Below are 13,371 nucleotides of genomic sequence, written 5' to 3' on the forward strand. Positions count from 1 at the left end.
AAAATAAGGACCAGGAGAAAAATATATCACATTTAAACATTTTTATTTTAAACTTAACCTTCCTCTGATCATAATCCCCTCAGTTACTAAGCATACAGTGATGCCTCAAGATATGAGTTTAATTCGTTCCGTGAACTTGCTCGCATCTCAAATTGCTCCTATCTCAAAACAATTTTCCCCGTTTAAATGAATTGAAATCCCATTAAACCACTCCAGCTCGCAAAATTCCACTTCAGTTGTTTTGTTTGTGTTTTGAATATGAAAAATGTACAATACCTGTATTTATAAAATGACAAATCTTGTATAAAAACATACAGTAATAAAAGAGGATGTTTAAAAAATAAACTGGTTTTACTTTACGGAAGATGCGCACGGAGGTTGAGGGAGGATTAAACAGGCGGAGGAGGAGGAATTTTGTCTTGTACGTACACTTTCGCTTTCGTTCACTTACTCGCTACTGTACACTCTTAATGCTACTTTACACTTAAATGGAATTTAACTAAACTTCATTAAATTTAACGAACTTAAATCAAGCATCGCATTAGTTCTGGCAGGCCACGTCATCAAGCGTGCATCAGCTGTTAATCAGCTGTCCACGACGGACACCAATCTGGTTACGACATCCATATTACCGACAATTTAAATTCCCATTCATAGAGCCGCTCTAGCGCTTCGCTGCTGCCGCGATCTAAACTCCCTACTCCAACCCCGACTCCACCATGCCGGAACTCGTGTTCCTTATATCAGTTTACGTCATAAATCTCCATATATTTTTCTCCCTCTCTCCCTCTCTCTGTATTTAATTATTTATTTATCCATTCATTCATTACTTTCCAAAAATGTGTAAGCGAGCACATCTAATACTATGCATGATTAGTGGTTCTGTTATACGGGGGTCTATTCTATTTTCAGAGCACACGTGGTTGTTGAGGACCTTTGTTTCGGCAGCGGCTCAGATGCTCGTATCTCAAAAATTTGCTCATATACCAAAACAAAAATTTGGTCGAATCACAGCTCGTATCTCAAAAATTCGTACGTCAACGCACTCGTAACTCGAGGCATCACTGTACCTGCAAACTCACAAGAGGTGAAAAAGGTGACAAGATTTGAAATAAAATCCCCCCCCCCCAAAGAAAAATTGAGAACTTAAAATGAAGCACTCCGACAAGAACATAAAGGGAAAAGACATTTGCTTTAAGTGAAAAAAGCACTTTTATTAATCCTATTTTTACCAAAAATTCTTGGAAATAATTCATCTCTGTACAGTTTGAGTGCCTTGGAACCTGTAAGCTGCTGATGTGCATGACAGCCTCAATCCACTCAGTGCTACTTTGTCTGCAGCCAGAGCTTGGGCCAGCTTCACCATCACTGGGGCAAAGGTAAAAGGAAGTGAATGTTCTGCAAGAGTAGCGAGAACCATAGCCTAGACAAAAAAAAGGTTATTAGATTTCATCATTAAAACTTATTACAACCCTGTGACTGTATGGTTTAACATTTGAGAAATGTTATTTTAAAGCTAGTGTAGCCTCTATGTATTTTAAAGTCATTATAGTGCACACTTTTTTGGCTGTAGTCATTATAGTGCACACTTTTTGCCGGTGCACCTCGGTTTGGCAGTTTGCTAAGAGTGCATGAGAACCTTTGTTGCTGTAATTAATTTCTTTCGAGCAGAGCCTGCATTTTGCGTACCCTGCCTTGTCGATTTTTTTAAATATATTTAAAAATGTCAAATACTGTGACAGCGGAAAGCTGTGCTGCACTCCTTTCACCTCTGTTTTGGTCTCAAACTTCAGCCAGGACCAGCTCCATCTGCACCTCAGCCCTGACTCAATCTGTGCTACATAAACAGCATCATCCTCTTTGAGCTCTCTCATTCTGCAAAAGAACTGTCCAGATATCAGCTGGATTCATAGATCCTTTTCCATAATCACTAAACAATGTTAGGGCCAATTCCAACTATATCCAGCAAATTTAAATAATCTGCCAGAGTTTATGGTTAAGTTTAAGGGTGCTTTCACATCTATAGCTCGGTTCATTTGGTCCGGACCAAAAGCAAAAAATTATACATTGTAGCTTTTTAGCAGTTTTGGTTCCACACCACACTGATCGTTCTTTTCCGCACCAGCTGAAATGAACCAAAATGCAGTCATGTGATAACATCCACATCACTCATTGGCCAAATGTCTTTGAGTGTATTTCCTAAACTGCTTCTCGATTGGTCAGAATAAACGTGCGGGAAATTTCAACGAAACTCCGTAAGTAAACAAAATACAGGAAAATACAGCATACAGTACACCATAGAGAGACGACTGCGCACTGCAATTATGTTCGTGGTTGTAATCTACTACATAGCTTGTAGTTCGTTTGAAAGCGTACCGAGACCACTTCTTCAAGAAGGTCTCGGTACGCTTGTTTAGTCCGCTTTTGGTGCGCACCAGAGTTCGATTGCTGCATTCTCACCTGCCCAAACGAACCGCACCAAATGAGCAATCGAACTCTGGTACGATTCAACTGAACTAAACAAGGCAGGTGTGAAAGCACCCTAAAGCAGGGATGGGCAACTTGACAGTGACAAGGGCCAGTTTGTTAATCCACATTGTTTTCGTGCTGTTCTGGTCCATGTAATGACAGATATAGACATAGTTACACAATACACAATAGACATAAAAAGCCCATGGCACATTTTCAAATTTGTTTCTCTGAAGTTTACGATTAAAAAAGGGGGTTCACTCAGTGATTGACAGCATGATGCATTCGTGTTCCCCTCCAACAGTACAAGCATAAGTTTTAGATTTATCTGTTTCCCTTAAGGTTATTAAGATAGATGAGGATTCATTTAGTGCAGGGCAGAGATGATAGCACAGTCTTCTGGCAACAGCGTGTTTTAAATATTTTATCGACTTCTTTAAATTACTCAAAGACATGACTGTTTAAAACACACTTGCCATCACATTCATGATTTTATTGTAAAATGCGACTTTTCATGTCATTCCACTAGCATTTAAACCATAAACAATGCACTGTCACTTTAATTGAGCGTGAGCAGCGCAGCAAAAATAGAGCCGGACTCATTTGAGAAAAGTAACCGTAAAGAAATAAATTCTGTACAAGGGCCTTGCCTGTCAGTTGCTGTTGTCCATTCCTGACTTAACAAGCTTAATAACAGATTGGTAAAAGTTCGATGTGGTAACGTTAGTTAAAAATGTATTACTTACTTGACTTACTAACAGTCTACACTTGATTTGCCAAACTTTAGCAATTGGTACCCAAGTTATAAAGCATTAAATAGAAACAAACAGTTAACTTACCTCAGAAATGCCGATGTCCAGAAAAAATAGGTGATTGCCTTATCTTGCTTCTGAATGCTGATTGGTAAAAAGACATGAGGATGATTGAGACGCGAGGTGTCATCTGCTTACTAGTGCTTCAAACTCCAGTCCAGTTGGTGGCGGTGAATTCACCAAAGGTTGGTTTGCCATCCGCCATAAAAAGTCATTAGCAGTAGAGACGCGAGGCATCAGCTTGATAGATGGTATACTACGCTGTGTCCAAAACCGCCACCTAAGCACTACTTTGCCTAATTATTGGATGAAAGTAAGCGGTACAATTTCCTCGCTCGCTGTGGCGCTCATTTTCTGCTTATCAGTCGCTGGATACTGAAGCACGAGACAACAATATGGCGCAACCAAACTTGATACTGTTGCATGATTGGGTGTTAGCATGTCACTCCCTACGTTGCTAGGTTACCAGAGAGTTATTGCCTTTGTTAATGTAACCAAACTTGCTTCGCAACCTCTGTTTTCTTCCGACGAAGGATAAAAAAATATTGAACATTATATCGAGCACATTTTTTATCGCTATTGTTCACGTGTCTATCGCAATACATATCGTTATTGTTTTATCGCCTAGCCCTCGCCACTACCGAAGACCAATTTTGACCCAGGAAAAACCCTGCCACTGGCAAACCTTCTAAGAACCGGTTTGCCTTTCCATTGGCTAGAGAGCCATCACAGAGCAGAGTCTGACGTCACTGTATACGTATCACGTTTCCCAGCAACGTCAGCGCAGCAGCGACAAACACAAAATCAGCAATGGTGGATGTTGCTTTACTTTTACTGCTCATAGCTTTGTGAACCTACATTGGCATGCAGTGGCGGCGAATCCAATGTGTACGTGCAGCTCCATGTAATTTGTTTAAACGGAGATTGTAATGGAGAAAGTACATAACATTATTTTATCATTAACACAAAAAACGGTAGCCTTAGCAAGTAGCTACCTACTACCATGTGTTCTGATAATTGATCATATTGCTGTAAAGTAAAAGTGTATTAAACATTAGTATACTTAAGGTACATTAACAAATGCGGCAACAGTAGCCCCTCCCCCAGCCTCTGAAGCAGGCGGTTCTTAAGTCTAGACCAGCAACGTTTTGGTGCAACTTAAGAACTATATGTTCATGATGTTCTGAATGTTCAGAGCCGGTGCTTTGGCCGTCAAAAAAGAAAGAACTGGTTCTAAATTAGGTTCTTTCTCCGAACCACCACTCAAACTGCCTCGGTGGAAAAGAGGCAATAGAGTTAATTTGATGAGTAAGCATATTTTTGTCGAATGTCTTAATAACTACCATTCTGTTCATCTTGCAGAAATATTACTTAAACTACATGGCCAAAAGTATGCGGACAACAAACCATCACATCCACATGTCTACATTCTGTGTTCCAATTCATACCAAAGATGTTCACTGGGGTTGAATTCAGAACTGTGGAGGCCACTGAAATTTTTCCACAATAAAATTGGCAAATCATATGCCAAGAACCTCAGTTTGAGCACAGGGGTATTATGCTGAAACAGGTTTAGGCCCCAGAGTGAAGATTAATCATAATTTTAGACCATACAGGGAAATTATAGAAAATTGTATTTTCAAACTTTGTGGGAACAACTCTGTAAGTTGTAACTCGGTAATATGCGTGGTATATTGGCGCATATACCTTTGCATATCTTGTACTTCCTCCTGCAAGAATTGAAGGCCCATTTTATTATGCCTTGGTTCTTTGCATGGTCCCTTAATCTGTTAAATATTTTCTAAAAGATAGTCAATAATGAGTGGTTAAAGATTTAGTATTTATATTGAATCATCACTGTAACCAGCAGATGGACTGCTTAAACTAGATGGACCCTGTTTAGATCAATTTCAAAGTTTAATTTCAAAAGTCAAAACTTTTTATAAATGAATTTGTTCAGCATAGACATTAGGAACAAGAGCAAATGAACTTCTGTGGTGAAAGCATCCCCTACTTCAATAACATTTTTTGCATCTCAAAGACTACTAGAACTCATTTTTGAACCAAGTTTTATATTTGCAAAATATGTTAAAAGCACAGCCTGTAAAATTCCTATAATAGTAGTGAAAATTACCAAAAACTGAAAAGACAGTGTATTTGGTACACCGTAATTAACTTTTAGAATGAATCATAACAAGTCTCAACATGCCACACAACAAGGCCACACATTTGTGGACACCCATACAAGATGTATATGGCATTTTTATTGTTTTGCATTTGGAGTAAGATTATTTGTGAATATTTTAAAGGACGTTCATGACTTCACAAAATACTTATTTTTAATATTTTTAAATTATATTTTTAATTTATAAAAATATTATTTAATTATAATATTTTTATAAATTAAAAATATAATTTAAAAATATTTTTAATTACTTATTTGGCCCTCTTTCAAATACAGCCTAGAATTTTTCCAATTATAATTCTGCAAGTTTGAACCAGATTCGCATTCTGAAGTAAACAACAGTGTAACTGTACATCTGTGATGTATTATCACATAACTAGCTAGCAGAATATTTGGCTGCCATTTGTCAAAGGTAATTTTAATCAACAAAGCTCAGCCACCATTGAACGTGGGCATGTGTAAATTGATAAATATATTGATCTTTAAGCATATGCAGATAATGGCATTGCATTACACCTGTATTGCATGGTATCTTGCATTTAACTCAATATATCCCCAGTTTTGGTCCAACCACTCCTTGCAAATATTTCATGTTTTGATCATTACTGAGAATGATACAGGTAGTTTGACAAAAGGAGGTTTTTAATATGATCTCACAAATTTGAACTGAGCAGAACAGATTTTTAGTGTGCAAATATTTAAAAAAAAAAAAAAAAAACTCACTGTACACCCTGTTTTATTACACTCTTATGTGTTTTTGTGAACACACAAAAAAGAAGCCTGCACAGTTCCAGAACATCACCATATAGACAGACGAGAAAGACTAAACTTAGAGTGATGGGAGAAAATCAATATGAGGAAAGCAAGAAACTGCATCAAATCCAAAGCATACAAGAGAGGTGCAAACTTGTCATGGGTGAAAAACAACAATCAATTGGTCATAAATTAGAATATCCTATAAATTACATAAAGTCACCTAATGTAGCCATTCCATTAACAACTTCACCACTAATGCATAAGCCTCACACCAACAATCACAATAAAATTTACAGCAGATACAAACACGTTGGTTCTGGCTCTACAGCAAACTTAATTAGGTACAAAAAAAAAAAAAAAAAAAAAAAAAAAAAAACTGGACAGGCTGACCTAACCTAAAAAGTTGACAGGCTGACCTATCCATCACCATTCTAACCAATAGGTGTTTGCTTACCATTAAACTGTTCTGTGGTGTAGACTCTGGAAGTGACTGGAGGCTGAAGTATCTTAAAGGTAGGCATCAGTAGTGCAGTTGGTTGAACAAGGACAAAAATAAACCATGAAGCTAAGCCATTCGGAAGCAGTGTAGGGCATTCTAAGAAAAAAAAACGGTACAGGTGATGTACCACATTCTCATCTCAGACTAAACCAACTACCGTTAACACTCCTAAAATTATATTCTGAAAAAAATATATTTATGTTTAATTATTCTTCATGTATGTAGTCATTTTTTTGACCAAAATAGTCAGCACATGAACAACATGAGGCTTGGAGTTAGGGATGGGCGATATGGCCTAAAATCCATATTGCGATATACATTGCAGCCTCTTGCGATAACGATATATATTGCGATATATAAATTATAATAGAACTATTTCAGAACAGGTTACACAGACCCTTAGGAAAGCCTAACTGCTAAATGTATTTTTTTTTTAAGAAATAAAGAAACATGTCGTTTTGAGAACATTTATTGTGAAAAAGCAAAACTGTAATTGTACAACAAAATGTTGCAGATAAATAAGTCTTTCCTTCTAAAAGGCACTATACTTAGTTCAAGTCCTTGGTTCTTAAATGCCACCCAAGTTGCAGAGAACATAAAAACTTGTGTCTTTTTAGTTAAGGAACATACACTGTACTGAAAATACTTCCAGTATTAATTAGGCAAAGAAAATTATTCTGTGTAAATGCACAGATACTTTAAATAAAAGCATATTTCAAACCTGCAGCCGAGGTAACACATTTGCTTTTAAACATTTTGTTCTCCTAATGAAATTAAAACTGGTGTCTTGTTAATAAAAAAATGGACACTGTGAATTAGGGATATACTTCCAGTATTAGGCATGGCTATTTTAAATAAAGAAAATTCTTCCAAGTGTAGTGCACATACTTCAAATGAAAACAAGTGCTAAATGAAAGCACAAAATAAATAAGTAAAATACTTTCAGTATAAGGAACATATACGTCAACTAAAAGAGAATTTTTAAAGTATAAAAGTTTCTTTACAGTAGTGTTATGCCATATATACAGTAAAAAGTGCAAATGTAGTTATTTTCTTAAAGGACACAAAATATGCAAAGCACAGGAAAAACTGTCTGGTGTTAGCATGTTAGCGCTAGCGTTAGCCTGTTAGCTCTTCCAAATATAAGGAGTACCTTTTGAAAATGACTGTTAGATTGAGGTTTGGATCAGTTCCTGTATTTTCTGTCATGCGTTCTTCGTACTGGATCTTGCGGTTGGCTGCATTGCCGTTGGTATTCAACGACATGTTTAGTTTTGAGGTGGTAGAACAGATTAGTCGTGTTACCGCTCTTAGCTGGAACTTTTGCCCCACACACTCTACAGAGTATATTTTTCTGCTGCTCGTCGGACGGCTTAAATCCAAACCAATAATAGATGTTGCACCGGTCTTTTTAACGAGCTCCTCTGTTTCGCTGACGCTTTCAGCCATGTTTATTCAAGATGACGAATATGATGATTCGTTGCAGCCGGCTGCAGCTCGTGGCTCTAAATTTCGCGGGTAGATTGCGTCATCAACATGCATTATCGCGATAGTGCAATAGAATTAAAATCTCTATCGTAGGCCAATGTTGTATCGTTTATATCGTATATCGTTTATATCGCCCATTACTACTTGGAGTCTACCCAAAATTCGTGAATTAGCAGTTATTTACCTGGTCATAGTCGGTCTGTTCATAAAGAAGCACAATGGGCTGAGAGCTAAGGGAAACACCACTCCAGCACTCCATACTCAATATTTGGCAAACGAATATGGATGAAGTTCAACAAAAGATTAATGGACTGCAATATCTTAATCTTTACAGAGACATGGCTAAACAGTGGTGTTCATGATACTGATATCAAGGCAGACAGAACAGCAGAAGGCTCCAGTAAGACTAAAGCTGAATGTTTATGCATTTGTGTGAACAATGCTTGGTGCATGAGCTCTGATATCATTGAGAGGCACTGCTCTGCAAACCTGGAATTCCTTATGATCAAGTGTAGGCCTTTTTATCTACAAAGGTTCACTTCAACAATGTTACCACCCAGAAACAGATCACCATGTACCCTAAGCAGAAGCCATAAATGAACAGGGAGTTCCGTCTCCTAATCAAGGCCTGGAAAGATGCCTTTTTTAAATCAGAAGTACATGTCTAAAGCAGATCCAGGGCTGACCTGAGAAGGGCAATCAAGAGTGCTATACACAACACTACAAGCTAAGGATCAAAAGATCATTTCTACCACTACGACCCCAAGCATATTTGTCAGGGCATCCAAACCATCAGTAATTACAAGCCTGCCTACTCTGCCCCCTCACACAAACTCTTCCCTAAATGAGCTAAATGAAATTTATGCTAGCTTAGAACAAGACAACCAGGAGATATCCAATAACACAAACCCCAAGAGAACCACCAACCCCCACATTCTCTACCACAGATGTCTGTGCTGCTCTGAGCCTGACTGACATATGTAAAGCTGCTGGACCCAAAGGCATTCTCGGACATGAACTTAGGATCTGTGATAGATAGCTGTCTGACCCTTTAACAGACATTTTCCATCTGTCTCTTTCCCAAGCAATTGTGCCAACTTGCTTCAAAAACACCTCAATCCTGCCGGTGCCTAAGCACTCTAAGCCAGTGTGAATGACTACTGCCCTGTAGCACCCATAATCATGAAGTGTTTTAATTTTTTTTTTAAAAAATTTAAATTAAAGAACGGTTAGTTCTAGCACATCTCAAAGCCAGACTTCTGCCTTCACCTGGATAAAAAGAACACTTGGACAAGAATGCTGTTCGTTGATTTCAGTTCAGTATTTACCAGTGGCTCGCTGACAATAACCTGCTCTTTAATACCAGCAAGGCCAAGCAGCTTATTGTGCATTTTTTGAAGAAAAGAGGTAGCATGCACACCCCTATTCACATCAATGGGAGGATGGTTGATGTGTTACCAGCTTCAAGTTCCTGGGGATCCATATCTCTTAGGACTTGTTTTGGTTCAGTAATACTTCCAGTTTGATCAAGAAGGCTCTCCAGCATCTCTTCCTCCTGTAAGTATTGAAGAACATCTACCCCATGAAGTTGAGAGCATCCTAACTAGCTGTATCACAGTCTGGTACGGGAATTGCTCAATCATGGACCAAAAAGCACTACAGAGGGTGGTGAAAACTTGCTAATGTGCATAATTCATAGATAAATTTTGCAACACTAATAAGTCTGATAATTCTGGTATTGGGTATGTCTGTGATTATCTTTTGCCCTTTTTATGTGAAAACGACAATAAGATTTCATCAGGCCCTTGACAGGGTTAAAATTGAGCTATTTTAATGAAACATGAATAGATGAATGCTCATACTCCCCCTTAATGCAACTCATTTATTTCTCCAAAAAAAAAAAAAGAAAAAAAAAAAAGTAATAAAAATCTGGTTTGTTATACAACATGTAGTTATAATTCATTTATATATACTTGACCACAGCACCATAACACACATGTTGGAAAAAATTTACCTTGGTAAGTGAGAGGTTGTTAAAAATAACCATGATTCTTCACAAACCTGATTAAAATGCTATGCTAATTCCCTCCAATCTAACAAATTTCCCAACATAGGACATTAAATGTCAACCTATCGCAGTGGTACTGCCCTATTCTCACTGCCTAGTGTGTTTTAACTGCCCTTCATGTGCCCTAGTCAGCCATACAGTTCCAATGTCAAAGATGGCTGTGGGGAGGTTCTCACAACTACACTTCCTAAAAGTGCTCAAAAACTTACCACACATTAATGTCAACAGGTTCACCTTGACAAAGGAGTACTTACAGTGTAGAACTGAAAAATAGCTAATTCACTTATTTTGAAAACAGAACAGTCAAAATTATGATATTTCTTACCATTAGCAGTTTGTGTGTAGAACTCACAGCTGACTAACTAGCAGCTCTATTCACTTCAATCCATAGACTCCATTTGCATTATGTAAGATAGTCTGCCTCAACAAACTGCCTGTTTTAAGGTAGTTGGGTCAAGCCAGTGAGGTCTCAGCCAGTTCTTACTAATAATTTTGTAACCACCTATCAGGAGATAGCCCATCATATAAATTGGGTCGTTTTTAAATTGTAAGTTAACAGATTTCCCAACACAGTCAACCAGACCGCTCTGCACGCCTGCCTAATTGTATTATACCTGCCCTTCATGTGCCCTAGCCATACAACAGCTCAAAAGCCATACAGCTATAGGACAAAAGGTTTACACCAACTTATTTCCAACAACTGCACAATCACTTAAATTATTAAACGCAGCCTTAGACTCAATGTTTTAGCACAACGTTGAACAAAATAACAATTCAACTTCCCATAAAACACCCAACAGAAATGCAATAAAACAAGCAATAAGGCAAACCTAAATCACCTATACGAGCTAAAATGTGGGTAGATTTATATTAAGAAAAAAAAAAAAAAAAAAACAGTGCCTTTTACCGGTGCCATGAGGCCAAAAACCACCCGCTCATCTCCACGGACTGACCTTGACAATGGGTTATTGCAATAACGTACAATAACGAACGTTAATCTTCCTTTTTTTACTCGTTCTTACAAAACACTAGATTCAAAATAAATATAAAACTGTTATGCATGATCGAATTTTGGGCACAACTCTAGCGATTAGCTAGCAGCTGTGGTCAGTTCAAGCCATACAACCCATCTGCCCAAATTCGGACAATGAAAAGAAAAGAAAAAAAGACTCGCGCGAGGTTTTGAAATATTTAATGCTTAAATAAACATCTCTTCGAGGCATACAACAGAGTATGGTATATTTCGTTAGAGTCGACGAAAACACGATTCGACACGTTTGAAGCACACAAAGACACGCTAGCAAGTTAGCCGACTTCCATCGGTTGCCGGTTTTTCAAGATATTAAGGTCGAGCGGTCTCAGCCAGCGCAGTAGAAGTATTTGTGGGTGTGAAACCACCAGAACTCAGAAAGGAAACCATAAGGTCATTTATATGAAGCACAAGGGTGAGGAACTATTTTAAATGTTCATGAAAATACGGAACCGGAAAAAAAACATTATGCGACCGCTTCAAACAACAGAAAACGGGCCGCATTAACCGAGGCTTGAAGTGATACAGTACAAGAAGTCCAAATTAATTTGCCACGTCAAAAGGAAACCATCTGTTACTGAATATATGTGTCAAGTCTAAAGACAATTGCTTTAAAACTCACAGTTCCTCTGCTGTAAAGCCTGGCAGCCTTGAGCAGCAATGACCGCGTGCCTTTTGGATAAAGTAGCAGACCTGGTGAGAAAACCGAGGACCTTAAGATAACCTGCCATCTTTAACTGAAAAACTACTTTAGTCGTCCACTCCGAATCAAGTGAAGAGTAGAATGAATTACCATGCACGACGATATGCCCGTGTGCGCCCCCTGCGTCAGACTAACGGGAAGAGGAGGGGCCACGATCTAGCGCCCTCTGTTTCAACGTCAACGAACATGCAGCTAAGCAGTTTTTCAGCCTTTATGGGGGTTTTCTGAGGCAGTTTCCTATAAGATCTTAAATTTTCTAAAAGATGTACGTAAATATATATATATATATATATATATATATATATATATATATATATATATATATATATATATATACTGCACATTCTTGATAATTACTTGATAATCCACATTAGAATATGCAGTGTGGCAAAGCTTATAACGTACAATGGACAGGAATAAACCCACATTCCTTCCTTGTGCTGCAATGCTATATTTAGCTGTGGCCGAGTTACCATACTGGGAGCTGGGAGAAGGAATGGGATGGGTGCAGTCATGTGACAGTAGAACTACAGTCAGCCTTGTTTAGTGCAGAGTATATATATATATATATATATATATATATATATATATATATATATATATATATATATATATATATATATATATATCAAAAGAAGATATACATATCAAAAGAACCTCCATCAAAATTATTCTGCCTTCATGGATTTATGGATTTTTCCTTAAAATATTGAGTTTAAATATGTAACCGGGGAAAGCTTCAGGGGGGGACGAGGTCAAAGTAACAAATAGAAAATCACTGCTTTTATGGACTAACTTTCCTACAAACAAATAAATAAAATGAACAAAATACAATTCTCTTTCCTAAAGCTCAAAAAACTCAGTTTTTTGCTCTTTGCACATGCTGTCTCACATTTCAGTCGTTTGCTGTTTTGCACAACCCTTTACAATATCTTAGGTAACTGCTGCTATAATACTGTGTTCATTCCAGTATTTCTGCACATGCAATGTTTTTGAAAATTTAGTATTTACACCTACCGGCACTGTTTCTCTTTTATTGTCTATTGTGTATTGTCTTTTGTGTATTGTCTTGTAATTTTTTGTTTGTACTGTCTTTTGTCCTGCACTGTCTTGTCTGTCTTGTTTGTCTTGTTGCACTTTATGTGGCTAGGACTACTTACTAAGTCCTTAGCTCTGTCTTTGTTTTATGTAGCACCATGGTCCTGGAGAAACGTTGTCTCATTTGACTGTGTACTGCCATAGCTATATATGGTTCAAATGACAATAAAAGCTGCTTGGCTTAACTTGACTTGAAAAAAAAAAAAAAGACAAAACCCAACCCCAACAAAAATGCACCCCTACTGGTGAATACAGTATTTACA

The 13,371-nt window shown here is 37.6% G+C and overlaps 1 protein-coding gene across 3 annotated transcripts in view; it reads right to left on the reverse strand.

The window, feature by feature from the left end:
• The window catches only part of idh2 (isocitrate dehydrogenase (NADP(+)) 2), a 46,292-nt gene extending 34,198 nt beyond the window's left edge, over positions 1-12,094 (reverse strand). For 2 of the 3 annotated variants that reach the window (XM_027174806.2, XM_027174802.2), the window contains exon 1: positions 11,930-12,094. In XM_027174806.2, the coding sequence (XP_027030607.1) occupies positions 11,930-12,038 (109 nt within the window). In that variant the 5' untranslated portion in view covers positions 12,039-12,094. Of the gene's footprint in view, positions 1-6,676; positions 6,818-11,929 lie in introns of all 3 variants that reach the window. The other variant, XM_027174803.2, reaches the window with a different exon arrangement.
• Between the last annotated feature and the right edge of the window lie 1,277 nt (positions 12,095-13,371).

This window comes from Tachysurus fulvidraco, chromosome 13, assembly GCF_022655615.1.
Source record: "Tachysurus fulvidraco isolate hzauxx_2018 chromosome 13, HZAU_PFXX_2.0, whole genome shotgun sequence".
Lineage (NCBI taxonomy): Eukaryota > Metazoa > Chordata > Actinopteri > Siluriformes > Bagridae > Tachysurus > Tachysurus fulvidraco.